The following is a 26,350-nucleotide window of genomic DNA, read 5'->3' on the forward strand; positions in this document are numbered from 1 at the left end:
TACATGTATGAAATGTATGCATTCACTACTGTAAGTCGCTCTGGATAAGAGCGTCTGCTAAATGACTAAAATGTAAAATGTAAAAATGTTAAGTCATTAGTGATTGATAGATCATTGATGTTAAGTCATTAGTGATTGATAGATCATTGACGTTAAGTCATTAGTGATTGATAGATCATTGACGTTAAGTCATTAGTGATTGATAGATCATTGACGTTAAGTCATTAGTGATTGATAGATCATTGACGTTAAGTCATTAGTGATTGATAGATCATTGACGTTAAGTCATTAGTGATTGATAGATCATTGACGTTAAGTCATTAGTGATTGATAGATCATCGATGTTAAGTCATTAGTGATTGATAGATCATTGATGTTAAGTCATTAGTTCATTGATATATCATTGATGTCACGTCATTGGTAATTCTGCTAACATTTCTTATGTCACTTCCTGTCCCGTTCGCTGTGCGACGTTGGAAAGGCAAAGTAAACTAAGTAAAACAGCGTTGACTTGTCTGTTACTTGTCGTTCAGGAAATCACCTTTCCAAAGATGGTGGCCAACTGCTGTCGTTTCCTGTGTTACTTCTGTCGCATCAGCAGACAGAACCAGAAAGCCATGTTCGATCACCTCAGCTACCTGCTGGAAAACAGCAGCGTCGGACTTGGTGAGGGAAGCCGTTGTCTTTCCGTTTTTATCTGATGAGATCTGGGGGGGGACTTTGGTATGCTCCATAGGTTTTAACAGCAACTTTAGCTTGCTGGAGATAATGGTGTCTCTCTCTCTCTCTCTCTCTCTGTCTCTCTCTCTCTCTCTGTCTCTCTCTCTCTCTGTCTCTCTCTCTCTCTTTCTGTCTCTGTCTCCCTCTCTCTCTCTGTCTCCCTCTCTCTCTCTCTCTGTCTCTCTCTCTCTGTGTCTCTCTCTGTCTCTCTCTCTCTCTGTGTGTGTGTGTGTTGCTCTCTCTTTCTCTCTCTCTCTGTCTCTCTGTCTCTCTGTCTCTCTGTCTCTCTTTCTCTGTCTCTCTCTGTCTCTCTCTTTCTGTCTCTGTCTCCCTCTCTCTCTGTCTCTCTCTCTCTCTCTCTCTCTCTCTCTCTCTCTCTCTCTCTCTCTCTCTCTCTGTGTGTGTGTGTGTGTTGCCCTCCCTCTCTCTCTCTCTCTGTCTCTCTGTCTCTCTTTCTCTCTTTCTCTCTCTCTCTCTGTCTCTGTCCCTCTCTGTCCCTCTCTGTCTCTCTCTGTCTCTCTCTGTCTCTCTCTCTCTCTCTCTCTCTCTCTCTCTCTCTTTGTGTGTGTGTGTGTTGCCCCTCTCTCTCTCTCTCTCTCTCTCTCTCTCTCTCTCTCTCTCTCTCTCTCTATATGTGTGTTGTTGCCCTCCCTCTCTCTCTCTCTCTCTGTCCCTCTCTCTCTGTCCCCAGCGTCTCCCTCGATGCGAGGCTCTACTCCACTAGATGTGGCCGCTGCCTCTGTGATGGACAACAACGAGCTGGCTCTGGCCCTGAGGGAACCAGACCTGGAGAAAGTAAGACAAGGGCCAACTCTAACAGCAAACTAACTTGTTCAGCTCACCCAGTACCCAACATATGGAGGTACAGTATAGAGATACAGCATAGAGGTACAGTATGTATTCAGCCCACCCTGTACCCAACATATACAGTATAGAGAGAGGTACAATATAGAGGAGATACAGTATAGAGGTACAGTATAGAGGAGATACAGTATGGAGGAGATACAGTATAGAGGAGATACAGTATAGAGGTACAGTATAGAGGTACAGTATAGAGGAGGGACAGTATAGAGGTACAGTATAGAGGTACAGTATAGAGGAGGTACAGTATAGAGGAGGTACAGTATAGAGATACAGTATAGAGGAGATACAGTATAGAGGAGGTACAGTATGGAGGAGGTACAGTATAGAGGTACAGTATAGAGGAGGTACAGTATAGAGGAGGTACAGTATAGAGGAGGTACAGATACCGTTGGTACAGTTTTCCCTGGATGCAGTCTATACATCATTACCTCATATCGTTGGTACAGTGTTCCCTGGATGGAGTCTATACCTCATACCGTTGGTACAGTGTTCCCTGGATGCAGTCTATACCTCATACCGTTGGTACAGTGTTCCCTGGATGCAGTCTATACCTCATACCGTTGGTACAGTGTTCCCTGGATATAGTCTATACGTCAATACCGTTGGTGCAGTGTTCCCTAACAGTTTGATGTAAGTAAAACTGTACTAATCTAGGTTTGAGATGAGAAATGATGCTGAATGTATGGAGTTATTTGGACCCCTACAAATCAGCGGGGCTAGACATTCTGGACCCTTTCTTTCAAAAATTATTTTTGAGTCATTTAGCAGACGCTCTTATCGAGAGCGACTTACAGTAGTGAATGCATACATTTCATTTTTTTTTTTCATTTCATACATTTTTTTCGTACTTGGCCCCCCGTGGGAATCGAACCCACAACCCTGGCGTTGCAAACACCATGCTCTACCAACTGAGCTACGGGGAAGGCTATTATCTGCCGAAATTGTTGCAACCCCTATTACTAGCCTGTTCAACCTCTCTTTCGTGTCGTCTGAGATTCCCAAAGGTTGGAAAGCTGCTGCGGTCATCCCCCTCTTCAAAGGGGGGGACACTCTTGACCAAACTGCTACAGACCTATATCTATCCTACCCTGCCTTTCTAAGGTCTTCGAAAGCCAAGTTAACAAACAGATTACCGACCATTTCGAATCCCATCGTACCTTCTCCGCTATGCAATCTGGTTTCAGAGCTGGTCATGGGTGCACCTCAGCGACGCTCAAGGTCCTAAACGATATCTTAACCGCCATCGATAAGAAACAATACTGTGCAGCCGTATTCATTGACCTGATCAAGGCTTTCAACTCTGTCAATCACCACATCCTTATCAGCAGACTCAACAGCCTCGGTTTCTCAAATGATTGCCTCGCCTGGTTCACCAACTACTTCTCAGACAGAGTTCAGTGTGTCAAATCGGAGGGCCAGTTGTCCGGACCTCTGGCAGTCTCTATGGGGGTGCCATAGGGTTCAATTCTTGGGCCAACTCTTTTCTCTGTATACATCAATGATGTCGCTCTTGCTGCTGGTGAGTCTCTGATTCACCTCTACGCAGACGACACCATTCTGTCAACTTCTGGCCCTTCTTTGGACACCATGTTAACAACCCTCCAGACGAGCTTCAATGCCATACAACTCTCCTTCCGTAGCCTTCAACTGCTTTTAAATACAAGTAAAACCAAATGCATACTCTTCAAACGATCGCTGCCTACACCTGCCCGCCCGCACAGCATCACTACTCTGGACGGTTCTGACTTAGAATATGTGGACATCTACAAATACCTAGGTGTCATGACGTTACCCTCTTTGAGTACAGGGAGGACAGTTGACCCCCTCCCCCTTGCACCATCCCCCAACCTACCTCCCCCCACCCAGGCCCTGTGTGAAGGGGTGGTAAAATTCTAGAGGAGAATCTCCTGCCACATGGCCCATAGAGAGACACAGGAAATTCTTCCAACTCACAGAATTGGGGAACCGAACGACATTTATGTTCTGGAGAAGGTATAAAAGATAGGTAAAGAATCCAGCTACGAACTGGTCCGCTTGGTACAATTTTGTGATACTCAGAAGAGACAATATAGCCATATTACCATAAAACTGTTTATATAATAGCCTCAGCTATGGGACTTGCATCCAAATGGTTGTATAAAATGTATTAACCTGTTAGGGCTAGGGGGCAGCATTGACACGGCTGGATAAAAAACATACCCGATTTAATCTGGTTACCACTCCTACCCAGTAACTAGAATATGCATATACTTATTACATATGGATAGAAAACACCCTACATTTTCTAAAACTGTTTGAATGGTGTACCAGATTAAATCGGGTACATTTTTTTATCCAGACGTGCAAATGCTGCCCCCTAGCCCTAACAGGTTAATGTGATAGAATTGTATTTCTGTACCAAGCTTAACTCAGTCATCGGCACGCCCCCCCAGGGACATGGACAGGACAAGGCGTCATGTGACAAGCCTGTTCTATGTTCACGTATAAAACCCCCACCTAGAAGTTATTTCTTTAGACCAGCTTACCTCAGAAGAGAGAGCCAAGGTTTGGCCACCCAATTCCTCTACTGAAAGTTACCTATACCACGTGGTTAAACTTTTAAACTATCGAGACCGACAGAATAAGAACAAGTCTTTGATATTAATTATTAGTCTGCAGCTAAGTCAATTATATCATTGAACGCGAAGACCAACGAAACATCCATTCTATAACGACATTAATGAATGTTGCTTTGAAAGATCCATTCTAACCGAGAGAGAGAGAGAGAGAGAGAGAGAGAGAGAGAGAGAACTCTCCAACAGAACGACTCTCCAACAAGGATCCCGACGCACACTGAGCGTAAATATATATTGATTAGCGTTCATGTGCAAAGGATTAGCATATCAATTGTTAATATTAATGAACTCTGTGTGCCTCCTCAGCTGCCCTTTATGACCCTTTGTTTAACAAGACACCAGCCATGCCTGTTTAGCCCACTAGGGCACATTACTCAATCAATTCTTTGTGACGATAATTACTGTTTGTATGCTTTCTGTGAATTACTTAGTTTAGTAAATAAATGATTTTAAGACAATTGATGTATGGATGACTTTAGTAAAGGCTGGATTCGTGCAGATACAACAATTTACGACGTTTGGAATGAGACTGGACGCGAGGTAAAATACACCATTTAAACCAGAAGATAATCGGCCTATACTATAATATAATATATAATGTTATAATATAGGAAAGTTATATTAGGAAAATTATAACTTTGTAATCTGAATATTTTCCTTGGTGCCCCGATCTCCTAGTTAATTACAATTAAATGATTAATCAGTTTAATCGCATGATAATAATTACAGGGAGTTATTTGATAAACATGTCTTCAAGTTAATGGTGCCCCAAAGACACGACACAGGTGTCTGGTTAGACTGTAAACTCTCCTTCCAGACTCACATCAAACATCTCCAATCCAAAGTTAAATCTAGAATTGGCTTCCTATTTCGCAACAAAGCATCCTTCACTCATGCTGCCAAACATAACCTCGTAAAACTGACCATCCTACCGATCCTCGACTTTGGCGATGTCATTTACAAAATAGCCTCCAACACCCTACTCAACAAATTGGATGCAGTCTATCACAGTGCCATCCGTTTTGTTACCAAAGCCCCATATACTACCCACCACTGCGACCTGTACGCTCTCGTTGGCTGGCCCTCGCTTCATACTCGTCGCCAAACCCACTGGTTCCAGGTCATCTGCAAGACCCTGCTAGGTAAAGTCCCACCTTATCTCCACTCACTGGTCACCATAGCAGCACCCACCTGTAGCACGCGCTCCAGCAGGTATATCTCACTGGTCACCCCCAGGGCCAATTCCTCCTTTGGCCGCCTCTCCTTCCAGTTCTCTGACTGGAACGAACTACAAAAATCTCTGAAACTGGAAACACTTATCTTCCTCACCAGCTTTAAGCACCAGCTGTCAGAGCAGCTCACAGATCACTGCACCTGAACATAGCCCATCTATAAATAGTCCAAACAATTACCGCATCCCCAACTGTATTTATTTATTTATTTTGCTCACTTGCACCCAAGTATTTCTACTTTGCACATTCACCTACTGCAAATCTACAATTCCAGTGTTTAATTGCTATATTGTATTTACTTCGCCACCGTGGCCTTTTTATTGCCTTTACCTCCCTTATCTCACCTCATTTGCTCACATTGTATATCGACTTGTTTTTGTACTGTATTATTGACTGTATGTTTGTTTTACTCCATGTGTAACTCTGTGTTGTTGTATGTGCTTTATCTTGGCCAGGTGGCAGTTGTAAATGAGAACTTGTTCTCAACTTGCCTACCTGGTTAAACAAAGGTAAAATAAATAAATACAATTTAAATACTACAGCCAGGGGAACAGACAGGTACACTTTAATGTAAGACAAGCTCACATGTAGCTTTTTGGTAGTGAACAAGAGATGTGTACTGTATGGTACAGTAGCAAGCTATGCAGATAAGTAGACTGTAGAGGTCACCTCCTACATGTTCCATAGGAATCCTAGTTTAGTCCTAACAGTTAGGAACTCTCTGATGTCCTCCAACGTGGGTCTCCTCAGGAATCCTAGTTTATTCCTAACAGTTAGGAACTCTCTGATGTCCTCCATCGTGGGGCTCCTCAGGAATCCTAGTTTATTCCTCTCTGATGTCCTCCACCGTGGGGCTCCTCAGGAATCCTAGTTTAGTCCTCTCTGATGTCCTCCACCATGGGGCTCCTCAGGAATCCTAGTTTATTCTTCTCTGATGTCCTCCACCATGGGGCTCCTCAGGAATCCTAGTTTATTCCTAACAGTTAGGAACTCTCTGATGACCTCCTACCTGATCTGTCTACTGAGACAATCAGGATCCTATCCATTATCCAATGACGTGTACCGTTTTGGTGACATAACTTGGCCTCACCATGACTTTCCCTTCCTCCGCTGACTCTGACACAGCGTGAGGTCCTGACCAAGACCTTTCCCTACTAACCCTCTCCCTCTGCCTCCTCTTCCCTAGGTGGTGCAGTACTTGGCTGGCTGTGGTCTCCAGAGCTGCTCCATGCTAGTGTCTAAAGGATACCCTGATATCGGCTGGAACCCCGTCGAAGGAGAGAGATACCTCGACTTCCTCCGCTTCGCAGTGTTCTGCAACGGTACACGTGCATTTCATACCTATGGCAGTTGCCGATTTCATTATAACATTTACATTACATTTACATTACATTTAAGTCATTTAGCAGACACTCTTATCCAGAGCGACTTACAAATTATAACATTTGTCTGTGGTCGGTAGATGGTCTTGGTTATTTTCATATAATCCTTCATTTCATTCATAACATTTGTCTGTGGTTGGTAGATGGTCTTGGTTATTGGTTGGTTGAAGGAAATGTAGTATCAATCTGTTAAATATTTCTACGGTCGAGGTATTGAAGTCAATCTTTACCCATGATCTCAGGTAGGAGGTATTGAAGTCAATCTTTACCCATGATCTCAGGTAGGACGTATTGAAGTCAATCTTTACCTATGATCTCAGGTAGGAGGTATTGAAGTCAATCTTTACCCATGATCTCAGGTAGGGGTATTGAAGTCAATCTTTACCCATGATCTCAGGTAGGACGTATTGAAGTCAATCTTTACCCATGATCTCAGGTAGGAGGTATTGAAGTCAATCTTTACCCATGATCTCAGGTAAGATGTATTGAAGTCAATCTTTACCCATGATCTCAGGTAGGAGGTATTGAAGTCAATCTTTACCCATGGTCTCAGGTAGGAGGTATTGCAGTTATGAATGATGTCATGATTTACCTGTCGTCCTATCAGGTGAGAGTGTGGAGGAGAACGCCAACGTGGTGGTGAGGCTGCTGATTCGTCGGCCGGAGTGCTTTGGCCCCGCCCTGCGCGGAGAAGGGGGGAATGGTCTCCTGGCAGCCATGATGGAAGCCATCAAGATATCAGAGGACCCCTGTAGAGACGGGCCCTCCCCTACCTCAGAGGCCGGCAGGACACTGTAGGTACCCCTGTAGAGATGGGCCCTCCCCTACCTCAGAGGCCGGCAGGACACTGTGGGTACCCCTGTAGAGACGGGCCCTCCCCTACCTCAGAGGCCAGCAGGATACTGTAGGTACCCCTGTAGAGACGGGCCCTCCCCTACCTCAGAGGCCAGCAGGACACTGTAGATACCCCTGTAGAGACAGGCCCTCCCCTACCTCAGAGGCCAGCAGGACACTGTAGGTAACCCTGTAGAGACGGGCCCTCCCCTACCTCAGAGGCCAGCAGGACACTGTAGGTTCCATTGAACTGGGCTAGCTCTAACCCTAACACTGTAGTGGTGGGTTCTTCTCCTACCTCTACAGTACCTCTCTCTGTCCCGTTCTCTCTGTCCCGTTCTCTCTGTCCCGTTCTCTCTCACCTTTTTTCTCTCTCTCGCTCTCTTCCTCTCTCCCTTTCTCCTCTCCCTCCAACTCCATCACTACCTCCCCTCCTCCCCCCCTCTCTCTCTCTTTCTCCGCCGTCCACTCTCCCTCCCTCTGGATTCTCTCCTGCCTCCCCTGTGCCAGAGTATGTCCTCATTACTCATCAGTGTTCCTGTTCTGTCTGGCCATGCTACCAGGTGTTCTATAAAAGTCCCTGAGATAGTCTGCCCTACTATTATCAGGCATCAGACTCAGAAACAACGACCCAACACAACTCCAGGCTGTGTGAGGGCTATTTGACCAAGAAGGAGAGTGATGGAATGCTGTATCAGATGACCTGGCCTCCACAATCACCCGACCTCAACCCAATTGAGATGGTTTGGGATGAGTCGGACCGCAGAGTGAAGGAAAAGCAGCCAACAATTGCTCAGCATATGTGGGAACTCCTTCAAGACTGTTGGAAAAGCGTTTCTCATGACGCTGGTTGAGAGAATGCCAAGAGTGTGTAAAGCTGTCATCAAGGCAAAGGGAGGCTACTTTGAAGAATCTAACATCTAAAATATATTTTTGATTTGTTTAACACTTTTTTTGGTTACTACATGATTCCATATGTGTTATTTCATAGTTTTGATGTCTTCACTATTATTCTACAATGTAGAAAATAGTAAAAAATTAAGAAAAACCCTTGAATGAGTAGGTGTGTCCAAACTTTTGACTTGTACTGTGTGTGTGTGTGTGTGTGTGTGTGTGTGTGTGTGTGTGTGTGTGTGTGTGTGTGTGTGTGTGTGTGTGTGTGTGTGTGTGTGTGTGTGTGTGTGTGTGTCCTCAGCAGTGAGGTGTTATTGGAGGATGAGGAGGATGACACTATTCACATGGGAAACGCTATAATGACCTTCTACGCCGCCCTCATAGACCTGCTGGGGCGCTGCGCCCCTGAGATGCACGTGAGTCACAGATAGAGGGGGGAGTCAATGCCTTAGACAGACAGACGGACGGACGGACGGACGGACAAATGGACAGGCAGTCTTAAAACCAATAGGGTACTATTTGAGACTGGGACACTGTAAGAACCAATAAGGTGCTATTTGAGACTGGGCCACTGTAAGAGCCAATAGGGTACTAATTGAGACTGGGACACTGTAAGAGCCAATAGGGTGATATTTGAGACTGGGACACTGTTAGAACCAATTAGGGTGCTATTTGAGGCTGGGCCACTGTAAGAGCCAATAGGGCACTAATTGAGACTGGGCCACTGTAAGAGCTAATAGGGTGATAATTGAGACTGGGACACTGTAAGAACCAATAGGGTGCTATTTGAGACTGGGCCACTGTAAGAACCAATAGGGTGATAATTGAGACTGGGCCACTGTAAGAACCAATAGGGTGCTAATTGAGACTGGGTCACTGTAAGAACCGATAGGGTGCTAATTGAGACTGGGCCACTGTAAGAGCCAATAGGGCACTAATTGAGACTGGGCCACTGTAAGAGCCAATAGGGTGATATTTGAGACTGGGCCACTGTAAGAGCCAATAGGGTGTTATTTGAGACTTGGCCACTGTAAGAGCCAATAGGGTGATAATTGAGACTGGGCCACTCTAAGAGCCAATAGGGTGTTATTTGAGACTGGGCCACTGTAAGAGCCAATAGGGTGCTAATTGAGACTGGGCCACTCTAAGAGCCAATAGGGTGCTATTTGAGACTGGGCCACTGTAAGAACCAGGGTCATGCTGGAGCACAGAGAGGGAGTGATGGTAGACTGGCTAAATTACACTTTAATAAAGAAAGTCTCTAACCCTCATTTCATTTCAACATTTCATCGTTGGCCAAGTTGAGGTTTTCACCTCATTTTTCAAATCTTCTGCCAACCGTTTAGCCAGGGCTCTGGTCAACAGTAGTGCTCTATATAGGGAATAGGGCTCTGGTCAACAGTAGTGCTCTATATAGGCAATAGGGCTCTGGTCAACAGTAGTGCTCTATATAGGGAATAGGGCTCAGGTCAACAGTAGTGCTCTGTATAGGGAATAGGGCTCTGGTCAACAGTAGTGCACTATATAGGGAATAGGGCTCTGGTCAACAGTAGTGTACTATATAGGGAATAGGGCTGTAGTATAAAGTAGTGCACTATAGTGTTCTATATAGGGAATAGGGGGGCATTTCTAGTTGTATTTTGTCGTTATTACGGACCCTCATTAGCTGCTGCCTTGCTCTTCCTGGGGTCCAGACACATTAGGGCACATCACATTTGCGATACAGGCGTTCTCTGAGAAGGGGTGTTGTGTTTTCCAGCTGATCCATGCAGGGAAGGGCGAGGCCATCAGGATAAGAGCCATCCTACGTTCCCTGATCCCTATAGAGGACCTGGAAGGAGTGATCAGCATACCCTTTCCCATGCCAACTCTGGCCAAAGGTGGGTGGAAACTCTTCCCACTAAACCTCTCAGGCATTGCAGGGGTATAAGGTATTGCCCAAGGTCCACCCTAGCTGGAACAGCAGGGAGTTTTGCACAGTGGGCCCTGAAACCCATCCACTACTCTGTTAAACTGACCTAAAACCATCCACTACTCTGTTAAACTGACCTAAAACCATCCACTACTCTGTTAAACTGGCCTAAAACACTCCACTACTCTGTTAAACTGCCCTAAAACCATCCACTACTCTGTTAAACTGATCTAAAACCATCCACTACTCTGTTAAACTGACCTAAAACCATCCACTACTCTGTTAAACTGGCCTAAACCCATCCACTACTCTCTTAAACTGACCTAAAACCATCCACTACTCTGTTAAACTGACCTAAAACCATCCACTACTCTCTTAAACTGACCTAAAACCATCCACTACTCTGTTAAACTGACCTAAAACCATCCACTACTCTGTTAAACTGAACTAAAACCATCCACTACTCTGTTAAACTGACCTAAAATATAGTCTCCAATCTGTATCCAGTCAATAGTTGAACCTGACTCTGGTCTGTCTGTTATGTGTATCCAGATGGATCAGTGGTTGAACCTGATATGTCAGCTGGGTTCTGTCCGGACCACAAGGCAGCCATGGTGCTGTTCCTGGACCGGGTCTACGGGATAGAGGACCAGAACTTCCTGCTTCATCTACTGGAGGTCGGATTCCTGCCCGACCTCAGGGCTGCTTCCTCGCTCGACACAGTGAGTCTCTAACCCTGACCTTATAGACGCAGTGAGTCTCTAACCCTGTAGACACAGTGAGTCTCTAAACCTAACCTTATAAACGCAGTGAGTCTCTAACCCTGTAGACACAGTGAGTCTCTAACCCTAACCTTATAAACGCAGTGAGTCTCTAACCCTGTAGACACAGTGAGTCTCTAACCCTGTAGACACAGTGAGTCTCTAACCCTCTAGACGCAGTGAGTCTCTAACCTTATAGACACAGTGAGTCTCTAACCTTATAGACACAGTGGGTCTCTAACCCTACCTAGACACAGTGAGTCTCTAACCCTGTAGACACAGTGAAGTCTCTAACCCTGTAGACACAGTGTGTCTCTATCCCTGTAGACGCAGTGAGTCTCTAACCCTGTAGACGCAGTGAGTCTCTAACCCTGTAGACGCAGTGAGTCTCTAACCCTGTAGACGCAGTGAGTCTCTAACCCTGTAGACGCAGTGAGTCTCTAACCCTGTAGACGCAGTGAGTCTCTAACCCTGTAGACGCAGTGAGTCTCTAACCCTGTAGACTCAGTGAGTCTCTAACCCTGTAGACACAGTGAGTCTCTAACCCTGTAGACACAGTGAGTCTCTAACCCAGTAGACACAGTGAGTCTCTAACCCTGTAGACACAGTGAGTCTCTAACCCTGTAGACACAGTGAGTCTCTAACCCTGTAGACACAGTGAGTCTCTAACCCTGTAGACACAGTGAGTCTCTAACCCTGTAGACACAGTGAGTCTCTATCCCTGTAGACACAGTGAGTCGCTAACCCTGTAGACGCAGTGAGTCTCTAACCCTGTAGATGCAGTGAGGCTCTAACCCTAATGTTATAGATGCAGTGTGTCTCTAAGCCTAACCTTATAGACGCAGTGAATCTCTAACCCTAACCTTAAAGACGCAGTGAGTCTCTAACCCTGTAGATGCAGTGAGTCTCTAACCCTGTAGACACAGTGAGTCTCTAACCCTGTAGACACAGTGAGTCTCTAACCCTGTTGACGCATTGAGTCTCTAACCCTGTAGACGTAGTGAGTCTCTAACCCTGTAGACGCAGTGAGTCTCTAACCCTGTAGACGCAGTGAGTCTCTAACCCTGTAGACACAGTGAGTCTCTAACCCTAACCTTATAGACGCAGTGAGCCTCTAACCCTGTAGACGCAGTGAGTCTCTAACCCTGTAGACACAGTGAGTCTCTAACCCTAACCTTATAGACGTAGTGAGTCTCTAACCCTAACCTTATAGACGCAGTGAGTCTCTAAACCTGTAGACACAGTGAGTCTCTAACCCTGTAGACGCAGTGAGTCTCTAACCCTGTAGATGCAGTGAGTCTCTAACCCTGAAGACACAGTGAGTCTCTAACCCTGTAGACACAGTGAGTCTCTAACCCTGTAGTCACAGTGAGTCTCTAACCCTGTAGACGTAGTCAGTCTCTAACCCTGTAGACACAGTGAGTCTCTAACCCTGTAGACAAAGTGAGTCTCTAACCTTATAGACACAGTGAGTCTCTATCCCTGTAGACACAGTGAGTCTCTAACCCTGTAGACACAGTGAGTCTCTAACCCTAACGTTATAGATGCAGTGAGTCTCTAACCCTAACCTTATAGACGCAGTGAGTCTCTAACCCTAACCTTAAAGACGCAGTGAGTCTCTAACCCTGTAGACACAGTGAGTCTCTAACCCTGTAGACGCAGTGAGTCTCTAACCCTGTAGACGCAGTGAGTCTCTAACCCTGTAGACACAGTGAGTCTCTAACCCTGTATACGCAGTGAGTCTCTAACCCTGTAGACACAGTGAGTCTCTAACCTTATAGACACAGTGAGTCTCTAACCTTATAGACACAGTGGGTCTCTAACCCTAACCTTATAGACGCAGTGAGCCTCTAACCCTGTAGACACAGTGAGTCTCTAACCCTGTAGACACAGTGAGTCTCTAACCCTGTAGACACAGTGAGTCGCTAACCCTGTAGACACAGTGAGTCTCTAACCCTGTAGACACAGTGTGTAGACACAGTGAGTCTCTAACCCTGTAGACGCAGTGAGTCTCTAACCCTGTAGACGCAGTGAGTCTCTAACCCTGTAGACGCAGTGAGTCTCTAACGCTGTAGACGCAGTGAGTCTCTAACCCTGTAGACGCAGTGAGTCTCTAACCCTGTAGACGCAGTGAGTCTCTAACCCTGTAGATACAGTGAGTCTCTAACCCTGTAGACACAGTGAGTCTCTAACCCTGTAGACACAGTGAGTCTCTAACCTTATAGACACAGTGCGTCTCTAAACATGTAGATGCAGTGAGCCTCTAACCCTGTAGATGCAGTGAGTCTCTAACCCTGTAGATGCAGTGAGTCTCTAACCCTAACCTTATAGACGCAGTGAGCCTCTAACCCTGTAGACGCAGTGAGTCTCTAACCCTGTAGACACAGTGAGTCTCTAACCCGAACGTTATAGATGCAGTGTGTCTCTAACCCTAACCTTATAGACGCAGTGAGTCTCTAACCCTAACCTTAAAGACGCAGTGAGTCTCTAACCCTGTAGACACAGTGAGTCTCTAACCCTGTAGATGCAGTGAGACTCTAACCCTGTTGACGCATTGAGTCTCTAACCCTGTAGACGTAGTGAGTCTCTAACCCTGTAGACGTAGTGAGTCTCTAACCCTGTAGACGCAGTGAGTCTCTAACCCTGTAGACACAGTGAGTCTCTAACCCTAACGTTATAGACGCAGTGAGTCTCTAACCCTAACCTTATAGACGCAGTGAGTCTCTAACCCTAACCTTATAGACGCAGTGAGTCTCTAACCCTGTAGACACAGTGAGTCTCTAACCCTGTAGACGCAGTGAGTCTCTAACCCTGTAGACGCAGTGAGACTCTAACCCTGTAGACACAGTGAGTCTCTAACCCTGTAGACACAGTGAGTCTCTAACCCTGTAGACGCAGTGAGTCTCTAACCCTGTAGACACAGTGAGTCTCTAACCCTGTAGACGCAGTGAGTCTCTAACCCTGTAGACGTAGTGAGTCTCTAACCCTGTAGTCACAGTGAGTCTCTAACCCTGTAGTCACAGTGAGTCTCTAACCCTGTAGACGTAGTCAGTCTCTAACCCTGTAGATGCAGTGAGTCTCTAACCCTGAAGACACAGTGAGTCTCTAACCCTGTAGACACAGTGAGTCTCTAAACCTGTAGTCACAGTGAGTCTCTAACCCTGTAGACGTAGTCAGTCTCTAACCCTGTAGACACAGTGAGTCTCTAACCCTGTAGACAAAGTGAGTCTCTAACCTTATAGACACAGTGAGTCTCTATCCCTGTAGACACAGTGAGTCTCTAACCCTGTAGACACAGTGAGTCTCTAACCCTAACGTTATAGATGCAGTGAGTCTCTAACCCTAACCTTATAGACGCAGTGAGTCTCTAACCCTAACCTTAAAGACGCAGTGAGTCTCTAACCCTGTAGACACAGTGAGTCTCTAACCCTGTAGATGCAGTGAGTCTCTAACCCTGTAGACGCAGTGAGTCTCTAACCCTGTAGACACAGTGAGTCTCTAACCCTGTATACGCAGTGAGTCTCTAACCCTGTAGACACAGTGAGTCTCTAACCTTATAGACACAGTGAGTCTCTAACCTTATAGACACAGTGGGTCTCTAACCCTAACCTTATAGACGCAGTGAGCCTCTAACCCTGTAGACACAGTGAGTCTCTAACGCTGTAGACACAGTGAGTCTCTAACCCTGTAGACACAGTGCGTCGCTAACCCTGTAGACACAGTGAGTCTCTAACCCTGTAGACACAGTGTGTAGACACAGTGAGTCTCTAACCCTGTAGACTCAGTGAGTCTCTAACCCTGTAGACGCAGTGAGTCTCTAACCCTGTAGACGCAGTGAGTCTCTAACCCTGTAGACGCAGTGAGTCTCTAACGCTGTAGACGCAGTGAGTCTCTAACCCTGTAGACGCAGTGAGTCTCTAACCCTGTAGACGCAGTGAGTCTCTAACCCTGTAGATACAGTGAGTCTCTAACCCTGTAGACACAGTGAGTCTCTAACCCTGTTGACACAGTGAGTCTCTAACCTTATAGACACAGTGCGTCTCTAAACATGTAGATGCAGTGAGCCTCTAACCCTGTAGACGCAGTGAGTCTCTAACCCTGTAGATGCAGTGAGTCTCTAACCCTAACCTTATAGACGCAGTGAGCCTCTAACCCTGTAGATGCAGTGAGTCTCTAACCCTGTAGACACAGTGAGTCTCTAACCCGAACGTTATAGATGCAGTGTGTCTCTAACCCTAACCTTATAGACGCAGTGAGTCTCTAACCCTAACCTTAAAGACGCAGTGAGTCTCTAACCCTGTAGACACAGTGAGTCTCTAACCCTGTAGATGCAGTGAGACTCTAACCCTGTAGACACAGTGAGTCTCTAACCCTGTAGACACAGTGAGTCTCTAACCCTGTTGACGCATTGAGTCTCTAACCCTGTAGACGTAGTGAGTCTCTAACCCTGTAGACGTAGTGAGTCTCTAACCCTGTAGACGCAGTGAGTCTCTAACCCTGTAGACACAGTGAGTCTCTAACCCTAACGTTATAGACGCAGTGAGTCTCTAACCCTAACCTTATAGACGCAGTGAGTCTCTAACCCTAACCTTATAGACGCAGTGAGTCTCTAACCCTGTAGACACAGTGAGTCTCTAACCCTGTAGACGCAGTGAGTCTCTAACCCTGTAGACGCAGTGAGACTCTAACCCTGTAGACACAGTGAGTCTCTAACCCTGTAGACACAGTGAGTCTCTAACCCTGTAGACGCAGTGAGTCTCTAACCCTGTAGACACAGTGAGTCTCTAACCCTGTAGACGCAGTGAGTCTCTAACCCTGTAGACGTAGTGAGTCTCTAACCCTGTAGTCACAGTGAGTCTCTAACCCTGTAGTCACAGTGAGTCTCTAACCCTGTAGACGTAGTCAGTCTCTAACCCTGTAGACACAGTGAGTCTCTAACCCTGTAGACGTAGTGAGTCTCTAACCCTGTAGACACAGTGGGTCTCTAACCCTAACCTTATAGACGCAGTGAGCCTCTAACCCTGTAGACACAGTGAGTCTCTAACCCTGTAGACACAGTGAGTCTCTAACCCTGTAGACACAGTGAGTCTCTAACCCTGTAGACACAGTGAGTCGCTAACCCTGTAGACACAGTGAGTCTCTAACCCTGTAGACACAGTGTGTAGACACAGTGAGTCTCTAACCCTGTAGACACAGTGAGTCTCTAACCCTGTAGACGCAGTGAGTCTCTAACCCTGTAGACGCAGTGAGTCTCTAACCCTGTAGACGCAGTGAGTCTCTAACACTGTAGACGCAGTTAGTCTCTAACGCTGTAGACGCAGTGAGTCTCTAACCCTGTAGACGCAGTGAGTCTCTAACCCTGTAGACAAAGTGAGTCTCTAACCCTGTTGACACAGTGAGTCTCTAACCTTATAGACACAGTGCGTCTCTAAACATGTAGATGCAGTGAGCCTCTAACCTTATAGACACAGTGAGTCTCTATCCCTGTAGACACAGTGAGTCTCTAACCCTGTAGACGCAGTGAGTCTCTAACCCTGTAGATGCAGTGAGTCTCTAACCCTAACCTTATAGACGCAGTGAGCCTCTAACCCTGTAGACGCAGTGAGTCTCTAACCCTGTAGACACAGTGAGTCTCTAACCCTGTAGACGCAGTGAGTCTCTAACCCTGTAGACACAGTGAGTCTCTAACCTTATAGACACAGTGAGTCTCTAACCTTATAGACACAGTGGGTCTCTAACCCTAACCTTATAGACGCAGTGAGCCTCTAACCCTGTAGACACAGTGAGTCTCTAACCCTGTAGACACAGTGAGTCTCTAACCCTGTAGACACAGTGAGTCGCTAACCCTGTAGACACAGTGAGTCTCTAACCCTGTAGACACAGTGTGTAGACACAGTGAGTCTCTAACCCTGTAGACGCAGTGAGTCTCTAACCCTGTAGACGCAGTGAGTCTCTAACCCTGTAGACGCAGTGAGTCTCTAACCCTGTAGACGCAGTGAGTCTCTAACTCTGTAGACGCAGTGAGTCTCTAACCCTGTAGACGCAGTGAGTCTCTAACCCTGTAGACGCAGTGAGTCTCTAACCCTGTAGATACAGTGAGTCTCTAACCCTGTAGACACAGTGAGTCTCTAACCCTGTTGACACAGTGCGTCTCTAAACATGTAGATGCAGTGAGCCTCTAACCTTATAGACACAGTGAGTCTCTATCCCTGTAGACACAGTGAGTCTCTAACCCTGTAGACGCAGTGAGTCTCTAACCCTGTAGATGCAGTGAGTCTCTAACCCTAACCTTATAGACGCAGTGAGCCTCTAACCCTGTAGACGCAGTGAGTCTCTAACCCTGTAGACACAGTGAGTCTCTAACCCGAACGTTATAGATGCAGTGTGTCTCTAACCCTAACCTTATAGACGCAGTGAGTCTCTAACCCTAACCTTAAAGACGCAGTGAGTCTCTAACCCTGTAGACACAGTGAGTCTCTAACCCTGTAGATGCAGTGAGTCTCTAACCCTGTAGACACAGTGAGTCTCTAACCCTGTAGACACAGTGAGTCTCTAACCCTGTTGACGCATTGAGTCTCTAACCCTGTAGACGTAGTGAGTCTCTAACCCTGTAGACGTAGTGAGTCTCTAACCCTGTAGACGCAGTGAGTCTCTAACCCTGTAGACACAGTGAGTCTCTAACCCTAACCTTATAGACGCAGTGAGCCTCTAACCCTGTAGACGCAGTGAGTCTCTAACCCTGTAGACACAGTGAGACTCTAACCCTAACGTTATAGACGCAGTGAGTCTCTAACCCTAACCTTATAGACGCAGTGAGTCTCTAACCCTAACCTTATAGACGCAGTGAGTCTCTAACCCTGTAGACACAGTGAGTCTCTAACCCTGTAGACGCAGTGAGTCTCTAACCCTGTAGACACAGTGAGTCTCTAACCCTGTAGACACAGTGAGTCTCTAACCCTGTAGACGCAGTGAGTCTCTAACCCTGTAGACACAGTGAGTCTCTAACCCTGTAGAAGCAGTGAGTCTCTAACCCTGTAGACGTAGTGAGTCTCTAACCCTGTAGACGTAGTGAGTCTCTAACCTTGTAGTCACAGTGAGTCTCTAACCCTGTAGACGTAGTCAGTCTCTAACCCTGTAGACACAGTGAGTCTCTAACCCTGTAGACGTAGTGAGTCTCTAACCCTAACGTTATAGATGCAGTGTGTCTCTAACCCTAACCTTATAGACGCAGTGAATCTCTAACCCTAACCTTAAAGACGCAGTGAGTCTCTAACCCTGTAGATGCAGTGAGTCTCTAACCCTGTAGACACAGTGAGTCTCTAACCCTGTAGAGACAGTGAGTCTCTAACCCTGTTGACGCATTGAGTCTCTAACCCTGTAGACGTAGTGAGTCTCTAACCCTGTAGACGCAGTGAGTCTCTACCCCTGTAGACACAGTGAGTCTCTAACCCTAACGTTATAGACGCAGTGAGTCTCTAACCCTAACCTTATAGACGCAGTGAGTCTCTAACCCTAACCTTATAGACGCAGTGAGTCTCTAACCCTGTAGACACAGTGAGTCTCTAACCCTGTAGACGCAGTGAGTCTCTAACCCTGTAGACGCAGTGAGACTCTAACCCTGTAGACACAGTGAGTCTCTAACCCTGTAGACACAGTGAGTCTCTAACCCTGTAGACGCAGTGAGTCTCTAACCCTGTAGACACAGTGAGTCTCTAACCCTGTAGACGCAGTGAGTCTCTAACCCTGTAGACACAGTGAGTCTCTAACCCTAACGTTATAGACGCAGTGAGTCTCTAACCCTAACCTTATAGACGCAGTGAGTCTCTAACCCTAACCTTATAGACGCAGTGAGTCTCTAACCCTGTAGACACAGTGAGTCTCTAACCCTGTAGACGCAGTGAGTCTCTAACCCTGTAGACACAGTGAGTCTCTTACCCTAACGTTATAGACGCAGTGAGTCTCTAACCCTAACCTTATAGACGCAGTGAGTCTCTAACCCTAACCTTATAGACGCAGTGAGTCTCTAACCCTGTAGACACAGTGAGTCTCTAACCCTGTAGACGCAGTGAGTCTCTAACCCTGTAGACGCAGTGAGACTCTAACCCTGTAGACACAGTGAGTCTCTAACCCTGTAGACACAGTGAGTCTCTAACCCTGTAGACGCAGTGAGTCTCTAACCCTGTAGACACAGTGAGTCTCTAACCCTGTAGACGCAGTGAGTCTCTAACCCTGTAGACGTAGTGAGTCTCTAACCCTGTAGTCACAGTGAGTCTCTAACCCTGTAGTCACAGTGAGTCTCTAACCCTGTAGACGTAGTCAGTCTCTAACCCTGTAGACACAGTGAGTCTCTAACCCTGTAGACGTAGTGAGTCTCTAACCCTGTAGACACAGTGGGTCTCTAACCCTAACCTTATAGACGCAGTGAGCCTCTAACCCTGTAGACACAGTGAGTCTCTAACCCTGTAGACACAGTGAGTCTCTAACCCTGTAGACACAGTGAGTCTCTAACCCTGTAGACACAGTGAGTCGCTAACCCTGTAGACACAGTGAGTCTCTAACCCTGTAGACACAGTGTGTAGACACAGTGAGTCTCTAACCCTGTAGACACAGTGAGTCTCTAACCCTGTAGACGCAGTGAGTCTCTAACCCTGTAGACGCAGTGAGTCTCTAACCCTGTAGACGCAGTGAGTCTCTAACACTGTAGACGCAGTTAGTCTCTAACGCTGTAGACGCAGTGAGTCTCTAACCCTGTAGACGCAGTGAGTCTCTAACCCTGTAGACGCAGTGAGTCTCTAACCCTGTAGACGCAGTGAGTCTCTAACCCTGTAGATACAGTGAGTCTCTAACCCTGTAGACAAAGTGAGTCTCTAACCCTGTTGACACAGTGAGTCTCTAACCTTATAGACACAGTGCGTCTCTAAACATGTAGATGCAGTGAGCCTCTAACCTTATAGACACAGTGAGTCTCTATCCCTGTAGACACAGTGAGTCTCTAACCCTGTAGACGCAGTGAGTCTCTAACCCTGTAGATGCAGTGAGTCTCTAACCCTAACCTTATAGACGCAGTGAGCCTCTAACCCTGTAGACGCAGTGAGTCTCTAACCCTGTAGACACAGTGAGTCTCTAACCCTGTAGACGCAGTGAGTCTCTAACCCTGTAGACACAGTGAGTCTCTAACCTTATAGACACAGTGAGTCTCTAACCTTATAGACACAGTGGGTCTCTAACCCTAACCTTATAGACGCAGTGAGCCTCTAACCCTGTAGACACAGTGAGTCTCTAACCCTGTAGACACAGTGAGTCTCTAACCCTGTAGACACAGTGAGTCGCTAACCCTGTAGACACAGTGAGTCTCTAACCCTGTAGACACAGTGTGTAGACACAGTGAGTCTCTAACCCTGTAGACGCAGTGAGTCTCTAACCCTGTAGACGCAGTGAGTCTCTAACCCTGTAGACGCAGTGAGTCTCTAACCCTGTAGACGCAGTGAGTCTCTAACTCTGTAGACGCAGTGAGTCTCTAACCCTGTAGACGCAGTGAGTCTCTAACCCTGTAGACGCAGTGAGTCTCTAACCCTGTAGATACAGTGAGTCTCTAACCCTGTAGACACAGTGAGTCTCTAACCCTGTTGACACAGTGCGTCTCTAAACATGTAGATGCAGTGAGCCTCTAACCTTATAGACACAGTGAGTCTCTATCCCTGTAGACACAGTGAGTCTCTAACCCTGTAGACGCAGTGAGTCTCTAACCCTGTAGATGCAGTGAGTCTCTAACCCTAACCTTATAGACGCAGTGAGCCTCTAACCCTGTAGACGCAGTGAGTCTCTAACCCTGTAGACACAGTGAGTCTCTAACCCGAACGTTATAGATGCAGTGTGTCTCTAACCCTAACCTTATAGACGCAGTGAGTCTCTAACCCTAACCTTAAAGACGCAGTGAGTCTCTAACCCTGTAGACACAGTGAGTCTCTAACCCTGTAGATGCAGTGAGTCTCTAACCCTGTAGACACAGTGAGTCTCTAACCCTGTAGACACAGTGAGTCTCTAACCCTGTTGACGCATTGAGTCTCTAACCCTGTAGACGTAGTGAGTCTCTAACCCTGTAGACGTAGTGAGTCTCTAACCCTGTAGACGCAGTGAGTCTCTAACCCTGTAGACACAGTGAGTCTCTAACCCTAACCTTATAGACGCAGTGAGCCTCTAACCCTGTAGACGCAGTGAGTCTCTAACCCTGTAGACACAGTGAGACTCTAACCCTAACGTTATAGACGCAGTGAGTCTCTAACCCTAACCTTATAGACGCAGTGAGTCTCTAACCCTGTAGACACAGTGAGTCTCTAACCCTGTAGACGCAGTGAGTCTCTAACCCTGTAGACACAGTGAGTCTCTAACCCTGTAGACACAGTGAGTCTCTAACCCTGTAGACGCAGTGAGTCTCTAACCCTGTAGACACAGTGAGTCTCTAACCCTGTAGAAGCAGTGAGTCTCTAACCCTGTAGACGTAGTGAGTCTCTAACCCTGTAGACGTAGTGAGTCTCTAACCTTGTAGTCACAGTGAGTCTCTAACCCTGTAGACGTAGTCAGTCTCTAACCCTGTAGACACAGTGAGTCTCTAACCCTGTAGACGTAGTGAGTCTCTAACCCTAACGTTATAGATGCAGTGTGTCTCTAACCCTAACCTTATAGACGCAGTGAATCTCTAACCCTAACCTTAAAGACGCAGTGAGTCTCTAACCCTGTAGATGCAGTGAGTCTCTAACCCTGTAGACACAGTGAGTCTCTAACCCTGTAGAGACAGTGAGTCTCTAACCCTGTTGACGCATTGAGTCTCTAACCCTGTAGACGTAGTGAGTCTCTAACCCTGTAGACGCAGTGAGTCTCTACCCCTGTAGACACAGTGAGTCTCTAACCCTAACGTTATAGACGCAGTGAGTCTCTAACCCTAACCTTATAGACGCAGTGAGTCTCTAACCCTAACCTTATAGACGCAGTGAGTCTCTAACCCTGTAGACACAGTGAGTCTCTAACCCTGTAGACGCAGTGAGTCTCTAACCCTGTAGACGCAGTGAGACTCTAACCCTGTAGACACAGTGAGTCTCTAACCCTGTAGACACAGTGAGTCTCTAACCCTGTAGACGCAGTGAGTCTCTAACCCTGTAGACACAGTGAGTCTCTAACCCTGTAGATGCAGTGAGTCTCTAACCCTGTAGACGTAGTGAGTCTCTAACCCTGTAGTCACAGTGAGTCTCTAACACTGTAGACGTAGTCAGTCTCTAACCCTGTAGACACAGTGAGTCTCTAACCCTGTAGACGTAGTGAGTCTCTAACCCTGTAGACACAGTGGGTCTCTAACCCTAACCTTATAGACGCAGTGAGCCTCTAACCCTGTAGACACAGTGAGTCTCTAACCCTGTAGACACAGTGAGTCTCTAACCCTGTAGACACAGTGAGTCTCTAACCCTGTAGACACAGTGAGTCGCTAACCCTGTAGACACAGTGAGTCTCTAACCCTGTAGACACAGTGTGTAGACACAGTGAGTCTCTAACCCTGTAGACACAGTGAGTCTCTAACCCTGTAGACGCAGTGAGTCTCTAACCCTGTAGACGCAGTGAGTCTCTAACCCTGTAGACGCAGTGAGTCTCTAACACTGTAGACGCAGTTAGTCTCTAACGCTGTAGACGCAGTGAGTCTCTAACCCTGTAGACGCAGTGAGTCTCTAACCCTGTAGTCGCAGTGAGTCTCTAACCCTGTAGTCACAGTGAGTCTCTAACCCTGTAGACTTAGTCAGTCTCTAACCCTGTATACACAGTGAGTCTCTAACCCTGTAGACAAAGTGAGTCTCTAACCTTATAGACACAGTGAGTCTCTATCCCTGTAGACACAGTGAGTCTCTAACCCTGTAGACACAGTGAGTCTCTAACCCTAACGTTATAGATGCAGTGAGTCTCTAACCCTAACCTTATAGACGCAGTGAGCCTCTAACCCTGTAGACGCAGTGAGTCTCTAACCCTGTAGACACAGTGAGTCTCTAACCCTAACGTTATAGACGCAGTGAGTCTCTAACCCTAACCTTATAGACGCAGTGAGTCTCTAAACCTAACCTTATAGACGCAGTGAGTCTCTAACCCTGTAGACACAGTGAGTCTCTAACCCTGTAGACGCAGTGAGTCTCTAACCCTGTAGACGCAGTGAGTCTCTAACCCTGTAGACACAGTGAGTCTCTAACCCTGTAGACACAGTGAGTCTCTAACCCTGTAGTCACAGTGAGTCTCTAACCCTGTAGACGTAGTCAGTCTCTAACCCTGTAGACACAGTGAGTCTCTAACCCTGTAGACAAAGTGAGTCTCTAACCTTATAGACACAGTGAGTCTCTATCCCTGTAGACACAGTGAGTCTCTAACCCTGTAGACACAGTGAGTCTCTAACCCTAACGTTATAGATGCAGTGAGTCTCTAACCCTAACCTTATAGACGCAGTGAGTCTCTAACCCTAACCTTAAAGACGCAGTGAGTCTCTAACCCTGTAAACACAGTGAGTCTCTAACCCTGTAGATGCAGTGAGTCTCTAACCCTGTAGACGCAGTGAGTCTCTAACCCTGTAGACGCAGTGAGTCTCTAACCCTGTAGACGCAGTGAGTCTCTAACCCTGTAGACGCAGTGAGTCTCTAACCTTATAGACACAGTGAGTCTCTAACCTTATAGACACAGTGAGTCTCTAACCCTGTAGACACAGTGAGTCTCTAACCCTGTAGACACAGTGAGTCGCTAACACTGTAGACACAGTGAGTCTCTAACCCTGTAGACACAGTGTGTAGACACAGTGAGTCTCTAACCCTGTAGACGCAGTGAGTCTCTAACCCTGTAGACGCAGAGAATCTCTAACCCTGTAGACGCAGTGAGTCTCTAACCCTGTAGACGCAGTGAGTCTCTAACGCTGTAGACGCAGTGAGTCTCTAACCCTGTAGACGCAGTGAGTCTCTAACCCTGTAGACGCAGTGAGTCTCTAACCCTGTAGATCCAGTGAGTCTCTAACCCTGTAGACACAGTGAGTCTCTAACCCTGTTGACACAGTGAGTCTCTAACCTTATAGACACAGTGCGTCTCTAAACATGTAGATGCAGTGAGCCTCTAACCTTATAGACACAGTGAGTCTCTATCCCTGTAGACACAGTGAGTCTCTAACCCTGTAGACGCAGTGAGTCTCTAACCCTGTAGATGCAGTGAGTCTCTAACCCTAACCTTATAGACGCAGTGAGCCTCTAACCCTGTAGACGCAGTGAGTCTCTAACCCTGTAGACACAGTGAGTCTCTAACCCGAACGTTATAGATGCAGTGTGTCTCTAACCCTAACCTTATAGACGCAGTGAGTCTCTAACCCTAACCTTAAAGACGCAGTGAGTCTCTAACCCTGTAGACACAGTGAGTCTCTAACCCTGTAGATGCAGTGAGTCTCTAACCCTGTAGAAACAGTGAGTCTCTAACCCTGTAGACACAGTGAGTCTCTAACCCTGTTGACGCATTGAGTCTAACCCTGTAGACGTAGTGAGTCTCTAACCCTGTAGACGTATTGAGTCTCTAACCCTGTAGACGCAGTGAGTCTCTAACCCTGTAGATCCAGTGAGTCTCTAACCCTGTAGACACAGTGAGTCTCTAACCCTGTAGACGCAGTGAGTCTCTAACCCTGTAGATACAGTGAGTCTCTAACCCTGTAGACGCAGTGAGTCTCTAACCCTGTAGACACAGTGAGTCTCTAACCCTAACGTTATAGACGCAGTGAGTCTCTAACCCTAACCTTATAGACGCAGTGAGTCTCTAACCCTAACCTTATAGACGCAGTGAGTCTCTAACCCTGTAGACACAGTGAGTCTCTAACCCTGTAGACGCAGTGAGTCTCTAACCCTGTAGACGCAGTGAGTCTCTAACCCTGTAGACACAGTGAGTCTCTAACCCTGTAGACACAGTGAGTCTCTAACCCTGTAGACGCAGTGAGTCTCTAACCCTGTAGATACAGTGAGTCTCTAACCCTGTAGACACAGTGAGTCTCTAACCCTGTTGACACAGTGAGTCTTTAACCTTATAGACACAGTGCGTCTCTAAACATGTAGATGCAGTGAGCCTCTAACCTTATAGACACAGTGAGTCTCTCTCCCTGTAGACACAGTGAGTCTCTAACCCTGTAGACACAGTGAGTCTCTAACCCTGTAGTCACAGTGAGTCTCTAACCCTGTAGACTTAGTCAGTCTCTAACCCTGTAGACACAGTGAGTCTCTAACCCTGTAGACAAAGTGAGTCTCTAACCTTATAGACACAGTGAGTCTCTATCCCTGTAGACACAGTGAGTCTCTAACCCTGTAGACACAGTGAGTCTCTAACCCTAACGTTATAGATGCAGTGAGTCTCTAACCCTAACCTTATAGACGCAGTGAGCCTCTAACCCTGTAGACGCAGTGAGCCTCTAACCCTGTAGACGCAGTGAGTCTCTAACCCTGTAGACACAGTGAGTCTCTAACCCTAACGTTATAGACGCAGTGAGTCTCTAACCCTAACCTTATAGACGCAGTGAGTCTCTAACCCTAACCTTATAGACGCAGTGAGCCTCTAACCCTGTAGACGCAGTGAGTCTCTAACCCTGTAGACGCAGTGAGTCTCTAACCCTGTAGACGCAGTGAGTCTCTAACCCTGTAGACGTAGTGAGTCTCTAACCCTGTAGTCACAGTGAGTCTCTAACCCTGTAGTCACAGTGAGTCTCTAACACTGTAGACGTAGTCAGTCTCTAACCCTGTAGACACAGTGAGTCTCTAACCCTGTAGACGTAGTGAGTCTCTAACCCTGTAGACACAGTGGGTCTCTAACCCTAACCTTATAGACGCAGTGAGCCTCTAACCCTGTAGACACAGTGAGTCTCTAACCCTGTAGACACAGTGAGTCTCTAACCCTGCAGACACAGTGAGTCTCTAACCCTGTAGACACAGTGAGTCGCTAACCCTGTAGACACAGTGAGTCTCTAACCCTGTAGACACAGTGTGTAGACACAGTGAGTCTCTAACCCTGTAGACACAGTGAGTCTCTAACCCTGTAGACGCAGTGAGTCTCTAACCCTGTAGACGCAGTGAGTCTCTAACCCTGTAGACGCAGTGAG

General features: G+C 46.8%; 1 protein-coding gene across 1 annotated transcript in view; it reads left to right on the plus strand.

Annotated features, from left to right (window-relative positions):
* The first annotated feature begins 539 nt into the window (after positions 1 to 539).
* Positions 540 to 26,350, plus strand: part of LOC106593730 (ryanodine receptor 2) — a 71,571-nt gene continuing 45,760 nt past the window's right edge. Inside the window, exons 1-7 of the mRNA XM_045700570.1 lie at positions 540 to 666; positions 1,412 to 1,515; positions 6,618 to 6,753; positions 7,421 to 7,607; positions 8,843 to 8,957; positions 10,301 to 10,421; positions 11,006 to 11,175. Coding sequence (XP_045556526.1) covers positions 552 to 666; positions 1,412 to 1,515; positions 6,618 to 6,753; positions 7,421 to 7,607; positions 8,843 to 8,957; positions 10,301 to 10,421; positions 11,006 to 11,175 — 948 coding nt within the window. The 5' untranslated portion in view covers positions 540 to 551. The remainder of the gene's footprint in view (positions 667 to 1,411; positions 1,516 to 6,617; positions 6,754 to 7,420; positions 7,608 to 8,842; positions 8,958 to 10,300; positions 10,422 to 11,005; positions 11,176 to 26,350) is intronic.

Source organism: Salmo salar, chromosome ssa18 (genome assembly GCF_905237065.1).
Source record: "Salmo salar chromosome ssa18, Ssal_v3.1, whole genome shotgun sequence".
Taxonomy (NCBI): domain Eukaryota; kingdom Metazoa; phylum Chordata; class Actinopteri; order Salmoniformes; family Salmonidae; genus Salmo; species Salmo salar.